Here is a 23,859-nt window from a genome sequence, read left to right as displayed (position 1 = left end):
TTGATCCCCGCTGAGAGGAAACAAGCCCACCCCTTCTAAAGTGTCAGTAGAGGCCAAGAAGGGGGAACTATCAAGGCACTCTTACCCTTTCCAGCCAGGGTTGCATCACTCCAGGTCTAGTGGGGAGCTGCATCTTCCAGCCTTGCCCAGCAGGAACAATGTCTCCTTCCTCCTTCAAGTGTCCAAGGAGGCTGAGTGGGGAAATGGACTTCTACTCCCACCTGGCAGTAATGGAGCACCCCAACCCCTTCTCCTGCTAGAGAGTGTCAGAAGAAGCCAGAAGTTCAAATAAGATCCAAAGTCTCATAACATAATACAAAAAATGTCCAGGTTTCAATTAAAAATCACTCATCATACCAAGAATCAGGAAAAACTTCAATGACAAAAGACAATCAATAGATACCAACTCTGAGATGACAAAGATGTTAAAATTATATGGCAAAGCCTTTAAAGCAGCCATCATAAAACTTCTTCAAAATGGAAAAAAAAAAAAGGAAAGTCTCAGCAAGAAATAGAAGGTATAAAGAAGAACCAAATGGAAATTTTAGAACTGAAAAATACAATAACTGAAATTGAAAAACCCTCAATGGGTGGACTTAACAACAGAATGGAGGGGACAGAGAAGAGAATCACTGAACTGAAGAGAGAACAATAGAAATTACCCAGCATGAAAAACAGAGAGAAAATAGACTCGGAAAAAAAAAGCCTCAGAGACCAGTGCAAATATAAAAAAAGATCTAACATTTGTGGCATCGTAGTTCCAGATGGATAGAAGAAAGAGGGTGAACTGAAAAAATACTTGAAAAAATAATGGTTGAAAACTTGTCAAATTTGGCAAAAGATATAAAGAAAGAGATTCAAGAAACTGAGTAAAACCCAGACAGGACACCCAAAGAAGTCTAAACCAAGACATATCATGGTCAAACTTCTGAAAACTAAAGGCAAAGAAAAAATCTTGAAAGCAGTGAGAAAGAAATGACACCTACGGGGGAAAATCAAGTTAGTGATAGCGAATTTCTCTTCAGAAAACATGGAGGCCAGGAGGAAGTGGCACAACATTTTTCAAGTGCTCAGAGAACAGAACTGTCAACCCAGAATTCTATATGCAGTGAAAAGGTCCTTCAGGAATGAAGGGGAAATCAAGATGTTCTCAAACGTAGGAAAACTATGAGAATTTGACTGCAGCAGACCTACCATGGAAAAATGCCTAAAGGAAGTTCTTTAAACGGAAAGAAAATGACAGAAGAAGAAAATTTGGAAAATCAAGAAGGAAAAGAGAACAACACAAAGTGTTAAAATATGAGTAAATACAGTGCATTGTCCTTCTCCTCTTGAGTTTTCTAAATTATTTCTGATGTTCAAAGCAAAAATGATAAAACTGTCTGATGTGTTTCAGTGTAGGTATAGGAAATATTTAAGGCAATGTATTTTAAATGGAGGAGAATAAGGGACATAAAAGGAAATAAAGTATTGATACTTCACTCAAACTGGTAAAATGTTGACACCAGTGGATTGTGATAAATTATGTATATAGAATGTAATATCCAGAGCAAATACTAAAAAAGCTATACAAAGAGATACACTAAAAAATACCGTGGATAATTCAAAATGGGATCTTAAAAATTGTTCAAGGAACCCACAGCAAGTTGGGAAAAATAAATCAGAGAGAACAAACAGAAAACAAGTAAAATGACTGACTTAAGTTAAAACATATCAATAAATTCATCAATATAAATAAATATACCAATTAAAAGACAGAGATTGGCAGAGTGGATTTCAAAAACTTGGCCTAATTATATGCTGTCTACAAGAAACTCTCTTCAAATATAATGATGTAGATTGGTTGCAAGTAAAAGGATGAAAAAAGGTATGTCATGAAAAGTTAATTAAAAGAGAGTAAGAGTGCCTATATCAGAGCAAAGAAAATTACCAGAGACAGGAACATTACATAATGATAAAAGATCAATCCATCAAGAAGACAAATGTGTATGCACTAAACAACAGAGTTACAAAATATGTGAAGTCAACACAGATAGAACTGAAAGGAGAAATAGACAAACAATTATAGTTGGAGACTTCAACACCCCCTCTCAGTAATTGATAGAAAAGCTAGACAGAAAATCGACAGAAAATCAGCAAGAATATAGGAGAATGTGACATTATCATCAACCATGAGTATGTTTGGATATTTGTAGAACACTCCACCCAAAAACAGAATACACATTTTTTTAAAGTGCCCATGAAACATTTGCAAACATGGACTATATTCTAGGTTATAAAACAGCCTCAACAAATTTAAAATAATTAAAATTTTTTTCATACTGAATGTTTTTTCTGACCACAATGGAGTCACATTAGAAATTAATAACAGAAAGATAACAGGAAAGTCTCCAAACACTTGGAAACTAAACAACACACTTCTAAATAATCCATGAGATGGAAATCTCAAATGAAATTTAAAAATACATTGAACTGAAAGAAAATGAAAATATCATATATCAAAGTTTGTGGAAACAGCTAACACAGTGCTGAGAGGGAAATTTACAACACTAAATGCTAACATTTAAAAAGGGAAAAACACTCAAATCAATAATGTAAACTGCCATCCCCAGGATTTAGAAAAAGAGCAAAATGAACATAAAACAAGCAGAAGAAAGTCAATGATAGAACAGCAGAAATCAGTGAAACTGAAAACAGAACAACAATTGAAAAAAAATCGATGAATCCAAAAACTGGTTATTTAAAAATATTAATAAAATTGACAAACCTCTAAAAAGACTGACAAAGGAAAAGAGAGAGAAGACACAAATGATCAACATCAAAAATGAAATGAGATGTCGCTACAGACCCTGTGGACGTCAAAAGGATCATATGGGAATATATACATGTATACTGTATGATTCCATTTATATAACATTCTTGAAATGACAATTACAGAGAAATGGAGAACAGATTAGTGGTTGACAGGAATTAGGGATGAGCAGGCAGGAGGGAAGTGAGTGGTTATAAAAGTGGAGCAGGCGGGATTCTTGAGGTGATGGAATTGTTTTCTGTTTTGACTGTGTCAGTGTCAATATCCTGGTTGTGATACTGTGCTACTGTTTTTCGAGATGTTACCAGTGGGGGAAACTGGGTAAAGGGTGCGTGGGATCTCTTTGTATTATTTCTTACAATAGCATATGAATCTACAATTATCTCAAATTAATAGTTTAACAAAAAATTCACATAAAAAACTCTGAAAAGAAAACTTACAATTGTTTCCTAAAGGAAAGTTATAGAACAACCACAGACTTTTGTTTTCTTCATTCATAAATTTAATACTATTGTGTCTAAAACTAAAAGAAATGGAAGAAAGTTTCTAGCAGTTGTTTTAATTGAACCATTAATGTTAGCAAAAGCATAGTTATCTGTTATGTTACTTTTCAATTATATTTACATTTTTCCTTCTTTTTTTGCTGCTGTATCCTTCTCAAAAAGAATTCTATAAAATAGTCAATAAAGTGTGGAAATTAGCTAGAAAAAAATGGAAATCTAGAAGCATAATAAAATATTTTTTAAAAATAACATTTAGATCTTAGTTGATTTAAGAACTCGAAGGATACATTTATAACAAATATATATTGATAACAAATATAGTTGATTTAAGAACTCGAACTGTAATATATTGTGGAATTGAGAAAAATGAAGCAAATTATATGAGTATTTTGCAGCATTCTCAGCTTTGAATGATTTGATTTATTTTGTGGTATTTGTTGGATTGAGTGAAAGATAATGATTTTTCATCTGTTGGGCAACAATTTGTGAATACTCAAAAACAGATTTTGAACCTCTTTGGTTTTTATATTCTTCTTGGCTGTGTGTGTCATTCCTCCATTCAATTTTCTATTATTCTCGTTCCTCTTTCTTGATTTTCCATACATTCAGATCAATATGCTCCTCAATTTTAAGGATGACAAAAGTGAATGTCCATGTCCTGAAGAAATCCGAGACCAACTCTTGGATTTTCATGAAGATTTGATGACACATTGTGGTAAGGTCTTCTTGACTTACAACTCCTATTATATGTGTATTTTTCATAGCCATATACTGGTACAAAAGTAAGTATATGTATAAATAGGTTCACAAATATATATGATGCCTGTTGAGAGTTCATATAAGAATATTTATTATGGCGGGGCCGGCCCCGTGGCTTGGTGGTTAGGTGAGCGCGCTCCGCTGCTGGCGACCCGAGTTCGGATCCCGGGCTCCCACCGGCACGCTGCTTCTCCGGCCATGCTGAGGCCGCGTCCCACATACAGCAACTAGAAGGATGTGCAGCTATGACACACAACTATCTACTGGGGCTTTGGGGGAAAAAATAAATAAATAAAATCTTTAAAAAAAAAAAAAAAAAAAAAAAAGAATATTTATTATGGCAAAATGTTTAACTGACCCCAGGTGGGAAGTCATGAGGCGTAGAGAGATCAGAAAGGCAGTAAGACTGAGCAGAAGATGATGGAATTTTTTTCTCTCTTTTCCCTCTTTTCCTCAGTGGCAGGGAATGGGGAGGGGGAATGAGAACATGTAACCAGGTGCTTTTGGCAGAAGAGTGAGTGTTAAGTTGATTTATTCTAAAGAAATTTGATCATAAACAGTTGTATTTAAACTGGTTTTGGGACTGGCTTAGGAAATCTGGCATATATCTTTTCAAATTACTTAATGCCTAAGGAAATCTTGCATTATATGTTAGTAGCCCAAATCTACTAAGGGAATTTCCCCTTCTATCATTCTAAGAACTTTAAAAATGGAATTGATTGGATGTCCTGGATGTATGATTCTTTCTCTCTTTGTGCAGTGATGTGGATAAAATCTGTGTTCCAGTGAAAGAAAATGAATTAGCCATTTCTTAAATGATATATAAGCACCAGGGGTATTATTTTTATTTTATTTTAATGAAAAGAATAAAAGCACTGCCTTGTATATTAATTTAACTTATGAATGAAGAACCACTAAATGACTGCCAGAAAGTAATACTATATATATATATGATAAATAAAGAGATACTCTAAAGTGGTAGCATTATTGCTTCAGACATAAAGCATTTCTTGGTTTAGGATACCTAATTCTGCCTGTTCTCTCTGTCTCTCAATCTATTAAAATACCACTGACATTTTTGGAAGCAAGTGAGGAGGATAAAAGTCCAGGGAGGTTTTCAGGCAGGGTGGAACTGTAGGTCGAGGCAGATGGCACCTGAACTCAGACATGCCTAAGGGTCAGCCCAAGTAGCAGAATTGATCTTGACTCCAAAGAGAGTCTTGTTGCTCTCTGCTCAGTTTTCTATTTTGTACTGGCTGCTGATGGCCCTGAGCCCACAGGAACAGGGGAGAAGAGAAAGGAGGAAAAGAGACCGGCAAGTGAATCTCATCTCCGAGTGCCGGTGGGCAGGAGTGCTTAAGTCAGTGTTGTCAAATGTTTTCGACACGGCAGCATTGCTTTAAGCTATGGACGGAAAAAGTTGCAAAACCTGAGAATTATTTCTCCTAAATGTGTTTTTTAATCGGTTTTTCTTTTCTTCTTTCTCTTTGCTTTTTTCATACTAGGAATTGAGCTCGATGAAGATGGGTCTCTGGATGGAAACAGTGATTTAACGATTAGAGGACGCCTGCTGTCCTTGGTAGAAAAGGTGACATACCTGAAGAAGAAACAAGCTGAAAAACCAGTTGAGAGTGACTCCAAGAAGTCCTGTAAGCAGTGTGAAAGGGCACGGGCAAAGTGTTCATGTGCTGACGTTTATTCCTCCTTTGAACTAATATCACACTAGATGAGCCGGGGAGAAAATTGAGTTTGCAACTTTATAGGAATATGTGATATCAGATCTTTTGGGAGCAAAATAATAGAACTAAGAGAAAAAAAAGTAGAAGTAATGGGACAACACATATTGATTGCCCTATGGATTGCCAATAGTAGTTTTGAAAAAGTGGCTGCAATTTTGAAACAGCTTAAATTCATTTATTATAAGAATGTTTTTTGAAGAAAAGTTTGTGCATTTTTATCCTTGCATGTCTATAACTCATCTTTATTGACATATATATATAATATTATATATATTACATTTAAACTTCATTTATTATTAAACATTCATTAATTTATTAAACTTCATTTATTATTAAACATTTGCTTAATATATGTTATATTTAAACTTCATTTAAACATTTTATCATTTTATATATATATATATATAATATATTATATATATTATAAATATTAAGAATATTCCTAGCCTTTGCAATTTTGGTACAAATATAGATACCAGTTTGGGGCTTATGAGATATGCAGTTGAAATGCCCAACTAATTTCTTTATTTTCTTTTTAAAAAAAATATCCATAATGACTTTGCAGCCACTCTTCAACAGTTGATTTCTGAGACCATGGTCCGATGGGCTCAAGAGTCTGTCATTGAAGACCCTGAGTTGGTGAGGGCCATGTTTGTGTTGCTCCATCGACAGTATGATGGCATTGGGGGTCTGGTTCGGGCACTGCCAAAGACTTATACTATAAATGGTGTTTCCGTGGAGGATACCATCAACCTGCTGGCATCCCTTGGTCAGATTCGTTCTCTGCTGAGTGTGAGAATGGGCAAAGAAGAAGAGAAGCTTATGATTCGTGGATTAGGGTAAATTATTTTACTATTACAACCTTTTGTCTTATAAATTTCCTTTTTTTAATTGTTTATTCCAATCAGTAGGTGCATTAATACAAATACACTGTCTAGATTATATGATCATTAAATTAGATTGTTGTTTTTCTAGAGATTATGTTTTAAAGCTAAACAGAAAGTTGCTGAATAACAAAACATGACCAATTTTACAGCTAGATGCAAAGATGGCTATGATACACAGAAAATATCTTAGAATTTGTATTTTTATTAATTTCTCAGTAATATATCATCATATATAAAAATATGGGTTAATAAAAACTCATTAAAATCTGTGGGAGCACAAACACTCACCAGCAGGAACTAGTAAGGAAGTTTGTCTGTATCTACTGGGTGTTGAAAAAAGAACGGGGAAAAAAACAGCTCTTCTGAGAGTTCAGCATCATAGGTTGTGCTTTATGTGGATTTGGGGGTTGATGTTTATACCTCATGCATAGTCTAAGGATCCCTAAGCTGAGAAATTAACATAAAAATTGGCCTGAGGCTTTCTAACTTAAGTCACTGTGAAATCTTGCAGGAAAAACCCAAATACTATCAAAGATTAGCCCACAATCAAAAATTACAAAGCATCTAAGGAAACAATCGACCATAAGTAAGCATCTGCAGATACGATAAATAGATGAGTTAGAACACCTCCTCCGAGAACTTCAGATAATAGAATATGAGAAAGAGAACACAAAATTACTGTATTTAAAATGGTTAAAAATACAAGGGAATAAATAAATCTCCAAAAATAAGACATGCAAAACGTCTGTGAAGATTTGAAAAAGATCCAAATAGAACTTGTAGAAATGAAAACTATAATAATTGACATTAAAAACAGTGAGTTAATCAAGTTACAGATAAGATATAGCTGAAGAGAAAATAAATTGGATCATAGATATGAGGAAATTACTCGGTAATGGAGTTCTGGGAGACAAAGATAATGAAATATAAAAGAGAAGTTAAGAGACCTAGGGGATAGTATAAGAAGGTCCAGCATATGCTGAACACGATTTCTAGAAAAGACAGAATACAGTCATGTGCCACATAATGATGTTTTGGTCAACGATGGACCACATATATGATAGTGGTCCCGTAAGATTAGGACCATATAGCCTAGGTGTGTAGCGGGCTATACTATCTAGGTTTATGTAAGTCCTATAGGGGAGGAAGAAATTTTCCTCTACTCTTCTAGGTTGTTCTGGATGGTCTAAGAATTAAATTGACATGAGACAGATTAACAGGAGAAAAACAAACAAAAGCTTAACAATGTGTATACATGAGAGAAACTGAGGAAAACTGAGTAACTCGCCAAAATGGCTGAAGCCCTCCCCTTAAATACTATCCTCAGCTAAAGACAAAAGAAGTTGTTAGGGATGAGGGGAGTAAGGGACTTCAAAGCAAAGGAAGGCAATGCACAGGTAGGTGAAAAGGAGCAAATGTTTGGAAAACAAGTGTTTGGCCACACAGAAACAAAGAATAGGGGAGGGCAACAAACAGGCTTTTCTAGGTTCCTCCCCGTCTACCATCTAGTTCATGTATGCTAAGGTGATAGCTCACTTCCTGAGACAGGAATTTATCTGAATTCTTTTAGACAGTTAAAGGGGAGGTAACAAGAAAAACTTTCTGAGTCTTTTGTTTCTTAAAAGTAATTAGCCTAAAATAATCTTCACGTTAAAGAGACACATTTTTGGGTGGCAAATTTTGTTCCCCTTCAGTATATTCTATGATGTTTGCACAATGATGAAATTGCCTAATGACATTTTCTCAGAATATATCCCTGTTGTTAAGAGATGCCTGACTGTAGATGAACTACAGAATGGGAATATTTGAAGAGCTGTTGCCTTGAGTTTTTCAGAATTGATAAAAAACGTGAATTCACAGATTCATAAAGCACAAATAGTTCCACATCCACAGCTGGATATACAGTAGTGAAAGTGCATTAAAAAAATATAGACTATTTCAAAAGCAAGTGGAGATAAAAGCCAGAATACTTGCAAAGAAACAGTATTTAGAATTCTCAACAGCAAAACTAGAGATCATATATCTCAATGGAATACTATATTCAAAGTTCTGACAGGAAATAATCATCAATTTAGAATGTTTTACCCAACTGAGAATTCAACACAGTGAGCTCATGCTTCACGTGGATTTGAAGATTAGAGTTTATATCCCATATTCAAAAGTGAGGGCAAAACAAAGATATTTCAGAATATTTACTTATAATCTCTCATTGAAAGACCTTCTAAAGGTATACACTAGAGAAAAGAAAATGACATTCCGAGAAAAAGAACAGAAAGCAATAAGTTTTAGAGAGTATATTACTGATGCATATATGCATAAATTTAAGCAATCATTAATAACCTTGCATGATTTGAGGACATTAAAATAAGGGAATTAATGTATCAGAGAAAAATGAAAACTTAAATTAAGCTAGGTGATATTTGCAAGAAAATATCTAAACATAAAAATATAGAAATCTGGAATGTAGAATGTTGAAATGGATGTAGAAGACAAATATTCAGCTAAAAAAAGAAAAAAAAAAGCTAATCTGGTTATATATATATCAGATAAAAGAGGAGATAATGAAGATAATTACTGACATGGATGAAATAGAATGCAAAGAAACAATAAACGGGATTTAAAAACCTAGAGTTGGTTCTTTGAAAAAAACTAATGAAATAGAATAAGTGTTCTCTCTGAAGGACCTAAAAAATAATCCTGAAGGTAAAAAACAAAGAATCAATATCATTTATGTACATTTTGAATTCAGAATACAATACTATATATTGCCTGTGGGCCCATTTGAAATCATAAAAATAAACTAGAAGGTTATATTCCAAAATTGTTATAATGGTTGCACGCTAAAAATAAGTATACTAATGGGACAAAGAGGGAGAACAAAATAAACCATAATGACAAAAGCAAATTTTATGGTCTTTATTTATAATTGTCTGAGCATGAATGAGTCTTTTTTGGAATACTAATACTTAAATCTGACCTGGAGAGGCCTCTCATAAGAAGTGATATTAATTAACTAAATGAAAAAGGAAGGCTTCCAGGAAATGGAAGGCACTGTCTTTCTCAAATGAACATGTAACAGTATTATGTACTGTTAACATATAAATCAGTCAGTAGTGATAAAACTCAAAATGAATGTGAAACAAAATAAAAGGTTACTTTTTTGTGGTCTTAGAAATATTCCACAAAAAGACACACTTAATAAGTTTCAACCCACCTACTGGGTGGTAGAATTATAAATCCATTTAATGTACCTAGAACTAACGGCACATAAGATTTTTCAATTAAATACTTTCCAAAGTTAGGTCATGCAAAAGGATTTAAATTAACGAGAGAACAAATCCTGTGATTGCAACTGTGGTTTGAGAGTTGAAGCTTCTCTTGCCAAATAGACTGCTGTCTAATATGAAGGAAAAGGATGCCTTTCTTTGCCTTATGTGTTCTTGCATGAACTGGATCAGACCTATATTAGTCCTAGGCCCCAAAGTCATTTTTCTGAGTTGTGCTATCTAAAAGCTCTCTTTATTAAAACAAAACTAGATTAAAAGTGAAAAACTAAAACAAAGAATAAAAGAATCATACAAGAATCATACTCTTCCATGTTCTTGATGTAGCCAGAGTAACTAACAGTTAGCGTATGACTAAATGAATAGGTGAGTGACTCAAGGAAATTAGATTCAAAGAGAAAGTTTGTTTTCATGCAGGCTCTGCATTATTTTCTTGTTATAGCTCTGATAGGAAAGTGTTTTATAGAAAAGACTCTTGCATTGATTTGATTTATGTTAAAATAAAAATCAAGAGAACTCTTTATTTACAATGACTACTAGATGTTAAGATCCTTAGAAATACCTTCACATACATATTGTAATAATATGTAATGCAATAATAGCAATATGAAACATTTTAGGTATCATCTGCTGCTGTTTCTTTAAATTGATTGTCCATTTTAATGAGTTGGATTACTTGTACCTGGACCATGTGTACTCAGTTTCTCTGAGTACAAAAGAATATGTATCCTTTAAAGGTGTTTCACCAAAACGATATTGTAAATGTAACAGGAAATAACACTGCTGTAATTATACATATAAATATTGAATATAGTACTAAAAATAGCATATATATGAAAGGCAGAAATACTTATATGTCAAGAATTTATACAGGAATTTTCATATAAACATAGTATAACACTGATTCATATTTCTGTATAATAGAAGGCTGAACATATTTGGATATCCACAAATTTAGGAATGATGTGTCCAAAACTATATTTCATATAAACTGTTTACATATTTAGTACATTTATTGTAATTGAAAAATAATAGACAACTTGTAGAGTATTTTTGGTAGGCTCTCAATATTTTGGGGGAAAAACTCAATTAATTGTGCTATTAACTTTTGTAGCTTATCTATGATTGCTCTCACTTTTTCGTACATGCCAGTAATTATTTCCGAAAGGTTTATCAGTATCTAAAATCAATTTTTATTTCAATTTTGCTCTAACCTCTGAGCTTCGCCCCATACCTGTATTGTCCTTTCTAGGGATATCATGAATAATAAAGTGTTCTACCAGCACCCTAATCTCATGAGGGCACTTGGCATGCATGAGACAGTGATGGAGGTCATGGTGAACGTCCTTGGAGGTGGGGAGTCCAAGGTAAAGGAAAACCTTTGATTTTTGAGATGCCATCTAGTATAACCTCCCAGAGTACAGGCATTGCATATTAATGAGAATTTTTAAAATCTTTTTAGGAGAACTGTTTTTTAAAGAACACCTTTTGAAGAAACCAAACAAAAACTTACATCTTGAGAATATGCTATGAGTTTGGTTGTTTTTTTGATATTGATAACAATTTCTCTCTTATGCTGTGTAATTTTCTGTCTCCTCAATTACTGTTGTTTAGGGGATATTTAGAAACTTTAAAGTTAATACTATGCTAATTTAAAAAATCTTGAATTAAATCAATTTCCATCACATTAGAAGTGCATAACACAAACATGTTCTTCACACCCAGCTGTTCCCCTTGATTCAGATGACAGTTGGTTCCACTAAATTCCTGATCCAGAACAAGATTTGAGGATGATGCTCTGGAGTGTATTTGTTGTAAGACTCTAAGGTGAATTTTTAAGTAACGAAAATTTAAAATAAAATTCTTTAAAATCTAATGAGTAGAGTAATATAACAACGTCATGGAAATCAGTATAATTTTATGACTTCTGATGAGCAAAATATGTTTCAATGGTTTTTGAAATTTTATGATGTGTTTTTCAAAATATGGAAACGAGTCCATATTTCTCATGTTCAGTCTACCAGTTAGACAGACATTTATAAAATATTCTGTTAAATAACGACTCCAGGGATCATCTTGGATATACTAGAACAAGATTTGGCTCTCAAGGGAGATGTGTCTGATGGGGCCTAGCAGGCAGGCCTTCTGCTCAGGGTGCTCGTCACAGCAGACAAGTTGTGTGCAAAGCAGGGAAGTTGTGAATCCCTGGAATCTTAATAATAATAATTATAACAACAACACTGATGATAAAAACACCCTGTTCTGTGGCCCCAAATATTAAACTGAGTATTTTTCACAAACTGTCTCATGAAACTCTCTCTCCTTTACCTAAAGTAAGCATCATTATCCATCTTATTCCAATTTGCAGAACAGAATCAATGAGATGGCATAATTTCCCAAGGAAGCACAGCTAATGGTGGTCGGGAATCACAACTGAGTCTGCCTGGTTCCTAGATCAGGCTCATGCCACCTTTAGGTTTAGGGCTGTAGATTAATTCCCGATCAACCCAGTGCTGGCAATGGGGTTTCTAAATTAGTGCCAGGCTTGATTTTCAGTGGCTCAAGAGCTCAGTGAGTCAGAGTCTGGACATTTGAAGGTCTTCAGTACCTGAGGCTTGGCAGATGTGGGCACACGTGGATTGACAATGTGATTGAGACCTCAACTTCTGAACTCAGTTTTATAAAGAACATTTGCTTTCACAGCTAACTAAATGCTCTTTATGTAGGAAATCACTTTTCCCAAGATGGTGGCCAACTGTTGCCGGTTTCTCTGCTACTTCTGTCGCATCAGTAGGCAGAATCAAAAAGCTATGTTTGATCATCTCAGTTATTTGTTGGAAAACAGCAGCGTTGGTCTCGGTAAGTAAATGTATGGCTTTTATTTCATCTTTAAGATAAAACAAATATACATAGTACGTTTAAAAATTAGACTTTAACGTAAATTAATTTAGATTAGTGAAATATGTATTGCACTTAGAAATGAAATTTTAAGTGAAAGTGGGTTTTTGTGTGGAATTCATAGTTGCAGCACAATTCAGGTTTTGTTTCATCTTCATTTGAATTCAACAGCCTCGCCGGCTATGAGAGGTTCCACACCGTTGGATGTGGCAGCAGCCTCGGTGATGGATAATAACGAACTAGCCTTAGCTTTGCGTGAGCCAGATCTGGAAAAGGTAAGTACCATTCCTGCCCCGTGTGTTTGGGTGAGTTATGCTTGTTCATAGTTGTTTCTCAAGATTATTTAAATATAACATGGTTATAATTACATTATATTACTGTAATTAGAATATATATTATGTACTGTATGTTACATATATTATATATAATATTATAATTATAAAGAACAAGAAATTTGAGATAAGGTATTTCCTCTGATCACATGCATTTTTCTCTGGGAAGGGCATCAACTTACTCTATATCTGTATTCTTGTCTGTTCTTGTCCTTCATGATATCACTTTTGCTTTAATCATATAGTTTCAATTTCTTAATACATTGTTTTAACATCTCATACACAGGTTTTAGATCATACAGAAGTCTATATATTGCAGTGCAAGGCAACAGTGGTGTACTAAGGCCACGCACTTCAAGCATATTAAGTGACATATATGTTTGCTAGAATGTAGATAAATTTCCTCAGTACTTTAATTGCAAATGCATTCTAAATAGTCTTCCTGATCTCTCATTGCTCCTCTACCTAGCAGCCAGAGTGAGCCTTTTAAAAGAATCATTTTTTTTTTTTTTTTTTTTTAAAGATTTTATGTATTTATTTTTCCCCCAAAGCCCCAGTACATAGTTGTCTGTCATAGCTGCACATCCTTTTGGTTGCTGTATGTGGGACGCGGCCTCAGCATGGCTGGAGGAGTGGTGCCTCGGTGCACACCCGGGATCTGAACCCGGGCCGCCGGCAGCGGAGCGCACGCACTTAACCGCTAAGCCACGGGGCCGGCCCTAAAAGGATCATTTTAATCCTCTGCCCAAAACTCTCCAGAGACTTTCTGTCTCACTTCCAGCAAAGACTAAAGGCATTGCAATAACTCTTACTCTATCTGATTTCACATATTAGTCTTGTTTCACTTCCTACAACTCTCCTGATCTTTTTTTTTGCTCCAGCCACACTGGACCCCTTGCTGTGACTGGAACTTGCCCGGTGTGCTCCTGCCTCAGAGCCTTTGCACTTGCTGTTCTGGCCATCTGCAATATTCTTCTGGCAATGTCTTCATAGGTCTTTTCCATACATTCTTCCAGTCATTGAAAAAACATATTTGTATATTATGTACATAAATATACATTTTCATTTTCTTTATATTTATTTAAATATTTATAGTTTAAAATTATATTTATATTTTAAAATACATATATTTTACTAAAATCTACATATTTATGTCTTTTTAAAAATCTCTTCCCTACCATAATGTCAGACCAGTGAGTTCAGGGCATTTTTTTCTCTGTTGTTCACTGCTTTGTCCCAGTCTTAGAGAACAGCATTGGCCTTGAGTAGACCCTCGATGCATAGCTGTTGAAGGCATGAAAAAGTGAACTTTTGCCCAAATCCGTCTGGCATGCCAGTCAAGGATCATAAAGCTTTGCATCTCTGACTAACCTCAGGAGAATTTTCTCCCATACATAATTTAAGATCTTTTTATCTACACACTGATTAAAATGGCTAATATTTAAAAAGTTGGTAATATCAAACACTGAGGAGGATGTGGAGCAACTAGAACCCTCATCTACTGCTGTTGGGATGAAAAATGGTAAAGTCAGTTGGAAAGCAGTTTGGTCATTTTTTAACAAGTTAAACATACACCTAGTCTTTCTACTCCTAGGTATTTACTTATAGAAATAAAAATATATGTCCACACAGAGACGTGTATGTGAATGTTGATATCAGCTTTATTTATCTTAGCCCAAAACTGGAGACAACTCAAATGTCCATCAACTGATGAATGGATAAACAAAACTGGGGTATTTCCTTATACAGTGGAATGCTATTATTAGGCTATAAAAAGAAATGAATTACTGACATGTGCTACAATGTGAATGAATCTCAAAATCATTTTTTTTTTTTAACTGGGAAAGATTCACCCTGACATCTGTTGCCAGTCTTCCTCTTTTTTTTTCCCCCTCCCCAAAGCCCCAGTACATAGTTGCATATTCTAGTTGTAAGTCCTTCTAGTTCTTCTATGTGAGTGGCCACCACAGCATGGCTACTGACAGACAGTGGTGTGGTTCCGTGCCCAGGAACCGAGCGTGGGCCACTGGAACCGAGTGTGCCGAAGTTTAACCACTAGGCCATCAGGGCTGTCAAAATCATTATTCTGAGTGAAAGAAGCCAGGCACAGAAAGACACATACTGGATGATTACATGCACAAATGTTTTAGAATATGCAAACTAATTTGTAGTGACATAAAGCAGATTCTCAAGACTTATGCATGTAGGGAGGATGGACTGCAAAAGGCACAGGGACCTGAGGGATAGTGGAAATCTTCTGCATCTTGATTGTGGGTGTTTTTACAGATGTATACATCTCTCAAAGCTCATTGAATTTATACTTTAAGTAGGTGAGTTTGTTGTACACAAATTATACCTCAATAAATTCGATGTAAAATATTTTTAGCTGTATTACTTATTTCTTTTTAATATTGATTTAGCTTGTGATTGAGCGGGATGTAACTTAATTTGATAAGTTGCTCCTCTAACAATCTACTGCCATTGGTAATGACTTCTTTTAAAACTGGATGAGTTATGAAATATTGTAGAAGACCAACATTCATATAGAATAGAATATTTTAAAAGGCAAAGCTAAGCAGAAATTTTAATGTGTTAAATTCAACAATTCTGACAGGTAAGTAGCATTATCCCAAGTTTGATAGTCAGTGAAACCATGGCTCAAAATGATCCAGTAAATCTTGACACAGGTCAGATTTCAGGCCAAAGATATTTGACTCTAAGCTTAGATTTCTCTACTTCTGTCTTCTCACACCGTCTCTTCCCTATTAAATTGATATAGCATTTTGGAAGTAATTTACTTCTTTAAAATAATCTCAGATGGATCTTTCAATATCTCCGATGGATTCAAGTTTTACATTGAGCCAAAGGTCATTAGACATTTTTGGAGTTTGTCAAATGTTATGACTTTTGTATGTAAAAGTCTCAAATGATATGTAATTTACAAAATTTTTTCATAGAGTTCTTAAATATTTTTATTATAGTAGCACTTTGTTATGATTTATAAATATTTCCTAATTCTAAGGTTTTGCTAAAGGGAGTTCCTGTGGATTGTCATGAGATTAAAAAGAACTTGCAAAAATGCGTTTGTTTTAAGCCATCCTTTGAGGGTATCATTTACCATGTGTAGTATAAGCATCTAATGACATCTCACCCAATGAGTAATGCTTTTGCTTATCATCTTGTTTGTAGGTAGTTCGATATTTGGCTGGTTGTGGACTGCAAAGCTGCCAGATGCTGGTGTCTAAGGGTTATCCCGACATTGGGTGGAATCCAGTTGAAGGAGAGAGATATCTTGACTTTCTCAGATTTGCTGTCTTCTGTAATGGTAGGATTAATTGCTTGGGGTCTTTTTTGGTCATTATTAAAACTACATAAAAATAGATGTATAAAATAACAGTGTATCCCAACATTTTCATGAAAGAAGTAAATATTAGTAAAGAAATTAAAAATCAGTAATTTTTTTCATAGTAATAATTTATTTTATAATATATATTTTGATAGTGATGCTATGCTTTCATTATTAAATTAAAATTTTTAGGCACTTACATTCTTACAGTTTTTATAATTGGATTCTAATAATAGCTAGGATTATGACTTTATTTCCTATAACAAATTAACCAAAATGCAGAGTTTATGCCTCCACAATGCTTTTCTTTACTTTAAAAATTTCATGTGCAAGAAAAGAAAGTTACTGTGTCTTGTCTACATAAAACTAGTCATTTGCATTCAATTTTGGCTTTACTACTATGTTCTTTGTTTTTAGTTATTTTTCTTTAAATGTAATGAATTAGTATAATATTTATTTGCCTAGAAGGTCCATATAATCAATGTTTGTTTACTTATATTCCTTATTTGATTTTAGGGGAGAGTGTGGAAGAGAATGCAAATGTTGTGGTGAGACTGCTCATCCGGAGGCCTGAGTGTTTTGGTCCTGCTTTGAGAGGGGAAGGTGGAAATGGACTTCTTGCAGTCATGGAAGAGGCCATAAAAATAGCTGAGGATCCCTCCCGAGACGGTCCCTCACCAACTAGCGGATCCAGTAAAACCCCGTAGGTCTAATATACACACTCTTAAGAGTAAACTATACTACTATAAATTGACTTGAAATTTTACAAAATATAATCTGCATTCTATTTATTGCAATATAGCTCTCTGGTACACATGATTTCTCCCCTTGAAAAATCAAATGTGTTAGACTTGGAAGAATGGATGGAATTTGCTGCTGGAATAAGTTGAATGAACAAGGAGAGACCTGAGGAAGACTGTGGATTTAGTAGCAAGAAATTTAAGGTTGTAGGAGGAGATGTGTTTTGTGAATTTTCCCAGGGGACTATGGCAAAGTGAGTTATCACAAATGATGGCAAGTGAGCCTTTGAAATTGGGGTAGACTTTAGTGGGAAGCGAGCTAGAATGAGCTTCCATGATGATAGTAAGAGACAAAGAGACCTTTAGCAAGAGAATGGGGCACTAACTAAACTGGTATGGTGGTAAAGTTCAGAAAAGGGAATGTTGTCATTCTGAGGAGTGAAATGCTTGGGTAAGGTATTGATGACAGATAGGGGAGGCAATAACTATGTTACATATCTCCATAGTCTCTGTTATTAATACTTGATTCCAGCAATGGACATAAGTTAATTTAGGCATGTTGCTTCCTATTTTTTCAATCTTGAAGGGTGAATGTTCTGCTAGGGAGTCATGCACCGACACTGCTAGCACCACTGGTAAAGATATAATATAGGGCTTGTTGGAGGCAAATTTCCAAGCAAAGAAGTAGTCCTGCAAACCCTTGTTCTTCCACATGTAGAATCAGGCATAAATGTTCTGTCCACACCAAGGCCGGGGATCCAGACTGGGAGCACTCCAAGAGCACTTTACATATTTATCAGTTAGCTGTAGAGGAACTAGGGATGCCTTAGTTTCTCTAAGCAGGAGAAACTATATCAAGAGATTTCTGGCCCCGGACCACACGAGCTGGTGTATACCCCGAGGGCCCTGGGGACAGCCTTGCCTGCCAGGAACAATGTTGTCAACAGGCCTTGCTGCCACTCTGCAGACTGCTGAGTCCAGCTGAGGCAGCTGTCTGCGAGCTACCAAGGGAGGAATGACATGATCTTCCAGGGCCATCCATCATCTCTCATCAATGATGTTTTTCTCACAGAGACAGGGAGGGAGACATGTCAATTACTTGGGAGTGGGTAGGTGGGGTAGAGTAGATGGTAAAGAGATAGGTTAGTACATGAAATCAACTTTATGAAGTACTTACTCTGTGCAAATCACTGTACTGGGTGCCTTAGATATGTTATCTTATAAGACAGATCTTTGTTACCGTTTCTTTAAATGTATGTGCAGGGGAGGAAGAACCATTCCTCTTCCCTCTGGGTTGTTCTGGCTGGTCTAAGAATTAAATTGACATGAGAGAGAATAACAGGAGAAAATAAAACAAAGTTTACTAACATGTATACATGGGAGGAACCCAGGAAAACTGAGTAACTCGCCAAAATGGCAGAAGCCACTACCTTAAATATTATCTTCAGCTAAGGACAAAGGAGGATATTGTGGTAGTGGTTTGAAACTTTAAAGAGGAGGAAGGCAATTCACATGGAGATGGAGAATCAAACATTTGATGAACAAATGTTGACCATGCCTTGCAGAGACAATGAGAGTGGAGAGGACTTTGACTAAAAGGTCCTTGTTAGGTTCCTCCCTGTCTATCACACCTTATTTATATTATATTATAGTTATCTTATGGTATTAGCTCCTTCCTGGAACAGGCCTTCTATCTTAAATTCTTTTAGGTACTTAGGGGGAAGGTCAAAGTTTCTTTCAGAGTCTTTTGTCCTTAAAAGTAATCAAGCCAAAGAGACACATTTTGGGGTGGCCAATTCTGATCCCCCATGTATGCTATTTACAAAAGTAGTCTAAACTTACCAAGTCCTTCCATCAATTATTTTCTTTGTTAATACACTGCCAGTAGAAATGAGCAGAATCCATCAAATTAATAATTCCTCTTTTTCTCTTTTGAAAGAATCTTAACATTAAAGTTCCCACAAATGTGTTCTTCGTGATAGACTCTCAAATCTGGTCTTTAGCCCATTGTTATTTTCTTTTAAAAGTATCAAGCTGTAAATGAAACACAAAAAATGAAAAGTATCAGAAGAGGCAGAATTATGTACCTTAGTGATCCATTTCCTCTCTGAAGTATGTAATAAACCTGAAATGTCACCTTATTATCCTGTTTGCTTTGCTTTCTGTTTCTTTTGAAAAATCCACAAAAGTGATACAGAAGAGGAGGAAGATGACACTATCCACATGGGGAATGCCATCATGACCTTTTATTCAGCCTTGATTGACCTTTTAGGACGCTGTGCTCCTGAAATGCATGTAAGTGCCTTGGGGCTCAAGAGCAACAATCCTGGTTTACCTGTCTGTCTCTAAGTCGTCCATAGCTGGCAAAGATCACAATAGCATCCAGAACCGATAATCTTCATGCTCCATTAAAAATAATAGCTGCAGCCTAATTGCTGAACAAGTGTTTATTTAGTTGGTAACGTCTTGTTGGTTGTAAAAATTAGTAATCAGATTTCAGAGCAAGTCACTAATAGAATAGTCAGTTGCTTATATATCTCTAAAACTCATAGAAACCTCCTCATACCTTAAGAAGAAAAGAACATATTTTCCCTATACAATTTTCTCTTCTGTTTTAGTGCATGCAGAAAGCAACCACTCCTATCAAGAGTTCTTTTCTTGTACAATATTTCATCCCTGTGAGGGAGCTGCTATGTGCTTGCCTCTGGTTTAGGGGAAAGTGGGGGTAGCGGGCAGGTTAGGGGGAAGGAAAGAGCTATTCAGATGCTATGGATTAGTGAATAATACTTACTTTTACTCTGTAATCCATTCTGATATTTTCCACTGTATTTTATTGTAATCTGTTCTATTTTATTCTATTATATTCATTTAAAAAATGCTAGTCAGGGCCTATAAAATTAGCTTTATGACCTGTTAATGGGAAACAACACAGAGTTTGAAACATATTGACCAGTTCTGGGGTGGAAGGCAAATACACTTCTAAACTGGTTGGAGCATGAAGCCGGAAGAACCATTGCTTACAGATCACCTCTTTATCCCTACCCTTAGAAGGTATGGTTTTTGGGTTTTTGTTTGTTTTTCTTTTTGTTTTTGTTTTTTGATCTCTTTCTCTCACATCCATAGGTTAAAACTTTCTTGATATAATCTTTTGTTGTGAACAGAGAAGAATCACAGGATGGAGAAATGTTAGAATGTTAGAAAACCAGGAGTCTGATTTTTGTAACAACTTAACTTGTGGCTAATGAGATTTTCAGCATAGGAAATGGGACTAGATTATCAAAAATTTCTATGCTGGAGGTGATTGCAAACAAAAAACTTTATGCTCACAATATTTCTTCTTTTTCCTGTTAAAGTGAAAGATTAAAGGAACCAAGAGAGAAGTTATGCTAATAAATAGAGGTTTTTTCTTCTATTACATTAGGGGGAAAAAAAACTAAGTGACTTAATAAGGAGCTAACTTTGGCACTTCTGAAATTTATTCATCTTCAGCCACTGTTAGTTGAGGATCTCCCAGTGTCAGAAATTGGGCTTGTGTTTCACACCCAGTGGTGGAGGAAACAGATGCCCGCCTGGCTCTGGAAGCCTGCAGTCTATTCTAGAGACTGGCTGAGATTCTTCACTATGTCAGGTCTGCAGTCTTCATAGGTACTTCATTAACCAGTGTCTAAAAGACCCTTAGGATTCATGTTCACCATTCTCCTCCACATTATGAACCCATCCTTGGGAGAATTTATGGTGGAATATAGATGGATATACAATTATATTTTCATCACAAAGCAAGAAAGAGGCTAAATCGATCATAAATATTAGTATACGTTCAGGGCCTAAAAATAATTTTTCTTTTGTATTATTGCTCATGTTATGGATAGGTATTTATATGTAATTTTGAGGGTAAGCATTCATAGACTTATCAGATTCTCAATATAATTTAACACCCCAAAGAGGATAGAAACTGTTGTTCTAATGGGTAAACCATTTGGCCTAAACTGTAGTACATAATTCACTGTATACTGAAATCAGTGAAAACTGTGTGGGCGGGTAAATATCTGTCTGTAAGCCTGAAACAACAATTTCTCAGAGGGGTCTAACTTTATATGTATACCTAACAGAAAATTAATTTAGACTTGGATTTCCATACTTCAAATTTTCTAGATAGAATTATAACATTGATTTCACAAAGTTATTCTAATGTTCCTTTATTTTTCTTCCTGTAGTTGATTCATGCTGGTAAAGGAGAAGCCATCAGAATCAGGTCTATTTTGAGATCCCTAATTCCACTGGGAGATTTGGTGGGAGTAATCAGCATCGCTTTTCAGATGCCAACAATAGCCAAAGGTAAGGCCAACTTCCCTTCTTCGTAATTTAATAGGACTTTGGATGACATGATGTTTCACATATTATCAGGACTCAAAGTTTCTCTCCCTGCAGCATGCTTAGACTGCTTAAGTTTCTTTAAAAAAAGAAAAGAATTATAAAGTACATTATTTTATAAAATATTTTCTATTCTCATTGTTTTTAAACAGCTATGTTTCCAATGAGATTTTAATTCTTTTTTTACATGACGTTTCAGTTTCCAGAGAAGAGGAAATACACATCTCCTAGTGTTCTTTGGTCCCCATTCTTCTCTGTCTTTCTTGACCGCAATCCCTTAATTCACTCTTTTTCGTAGTTTTCATTGTCACTTTCTGATAATGCTTTTTTCCCAAAACAACGATCATAGCTTTTGACTTAGAGATGTAAGTGCTCTTTCCAAGGTGAAAGAGAAAATTTTAAAAAGATTTTTTTTTTTTCCATTTTGACCTAACGTTTACTGTCCTTTTGCAACATGTCATTTTTGGTTTTGAAGCTGCTTGTGATTAGTTTTCCAATATTAACTCCAAAGCACGTAAAATAAAATCAACCTGCTCTCTCTATAAATGCCCAGCAACTGTGGTCCCTCACCCTCCTGCCCAAGCTGCGTAAGGAGAAGGGCGGGCTCCAGCAGCACTGGGGTGAAGTGCAGATGCTTCACTGTGGGGAGTGGCAGTAGGGCCTGGGTTCACACCCACACGGATCCCCTGCACTGCCCCAAACTACAACAGCAGTGGCAAATGGCATAGGCTGAGGCCCACTTCCCTGTTGGCAATTCAGTCTCTGTCTCCCGTAAAAAAAAAAAAGATTTAAGCAGTTATTGAAGGCACCTGAAAGATATGTTAGATCCTAAATTATTTTTCCTTCTTCCAATTTCAATTTTGTTCAGTTTTCAATACTTTATTGGATATTATTACATATTTCATTTCTATATACACTTCTAATTTTAGGACAAAAACATAATCACATGGCAAGTGTGTGTTATAATCCTTTCTTTCATTAATTATGCCCCAGAGATTAGCTGTTTATGCCTCCTCCAGAATGAAGGGACTACTCGGTAACTGAAGGAGGCTTACCCTACTGGCCAGCCATGTGATCATGAGCAAGTTTCGTGTCTGCTCACCTTACAAACTCAAACCTTCAGGTGACATAAACACCTATAGTAATCGAACACTTATTATATTTAGGGAAAGCTGGAACTTAAAAATTGTCCCATAGCTTTCTGTTTTCCCCACTTTAGGCAGTTTCTTCTTCTTGTGTTTATACAGATTATTTTCATTTATCTTCTTTTTACCTCTCTTCTAACTCGTGTTCATTTACTTAAGTAAAATATCTTTTTTATTTCCTCTGCATTTTGAGCCACAAACTTGACGCTCTCCGGAAAAAGATAAGAATAATACCAGTGACACACAGATTAGGAAATAGAGAAATGCTAAATTTTAAGGTTAGAATTAGTAATAACAAAGAACCAAGAACAGGGACTCTAAGAGTGTTCACATGTCCCCTTCAGAATTGCCCCAAAGTCTTCATATACCCTATTTTCCTCCAGTTGATCTGTCTTTAGCAGCCTTCAAAAATTTTCAAGCTGGTTTCTTTCCTGTTCTACTTAGTTGTGCTACAATAATGTTATTTTATGATTTTTTTCATAAATATGCAGTATATTGTCTACCTTGGGATTTAAAGGATTTCTTTGTAAACTATCACAATCACACTGAAAATAAATTTTTAAAATGCAATCCATTGGTCATTGTTAAATTTCTACATTTTTCTTTTACCTCTTTCCTTTTACAGAGAATGTAGGCAGAAACCTGTATGTTTTTACTTTCCTATGTTATTCGTTTAAATCAACTTTAAAACTTAAACCATCAATATTTCTTCATATGTTTCAATGACAAGTCAGTTGATGAAGCATCACCCATTATCAGTAATAATTGTTACTATATCTTCTATATTTAGAATAGGAAGTTTGTCTCTAAATATTAGGTTTTTTTCCCCCCTCAGTATTAGCTAAGGTCTTTCTCAAACATTTTTATCACACTTATTCTAGAACTGTAGTGTGGCCCAGAATAATAATGAAGGAAGGAGGGGTTCAGAAAACTTGAAGGGCAAGCAGATAATCTCAAAAGTAGATGTTCTGCTCCTGCAGCTCTTGGCCCAGGCAGGTTTGGACAGACTGTCTGAGGCAGTCATGTCAGGCAGATGAATAATG

General features: G+C 35.3%; 1 protein-coding gene across 3 annotated transcripts in view; it reads left to right on the top strand.

Moving 5' to 3' along the window:
* Positions 1-23,859, top strand: part of RYR2 (ryanodine receptor 2) — a 694,605-nt gene that overhangs the window by 493,834 nt on the left and 176,912 nt on the right. For all 3 annotated transcript variants that reach the window (XM_087431907.1, XM_087431906.1, XM_087431905.1), the window contains 10 exons: positions 3,925-4,030; positions 5,580-5,723; positions 6,379-6,652; positions 11,237-11,351; positions 12,711-12,843; positions 13,054-13,157; positions 16,404-16,539; positions 17,077-17,263; positions 19,490-19,595; positions 21,515-21,635. In XM_087431907.1, coding sequence (XP_087288033.1) covers positions 3,925-4,030; positions 5,580-5,723; positions 6,379-6,652; positions 11,237-11,351; positions 12,711-12,843; positions 13,054-13,157; positions 16,404-16,539; positions 17,077-17,263; positions 19,490-19,595; positions 21,515-21,635 — 1,426 coding nt within the window. The remainder of the gene's footprint in view (positions 1-3,924; positions 4,031-5,579; positions 5,724-6,378; positions 6,653-11,236; positions 11,352-12,710; positions 12,844-13,053; positions 13,158-16,403; positions 16,540-17,076; positions 17,264-19,489; positions 19,596-21,514; positions 21,636-23,859) is intronic.

This window comes from Ceratotherium simum, chromosome 6 (assembly GCF_057802395.1).
Source record: "Ceratotherium simum simum isolate JZ-2026a chromosome 6, ASM5780239v1, whole genome shotgun sequence".
Lineage (NCBI taxonomy): Eukaryota > Metazoa > Chordata > Mammalia > Perissodactyla > Rhinocerotidae > Ceratotherium > Ceratotherium simum.
This window is presented reverse-complemented; position numbering and strand designations above follow the sequence as displayed.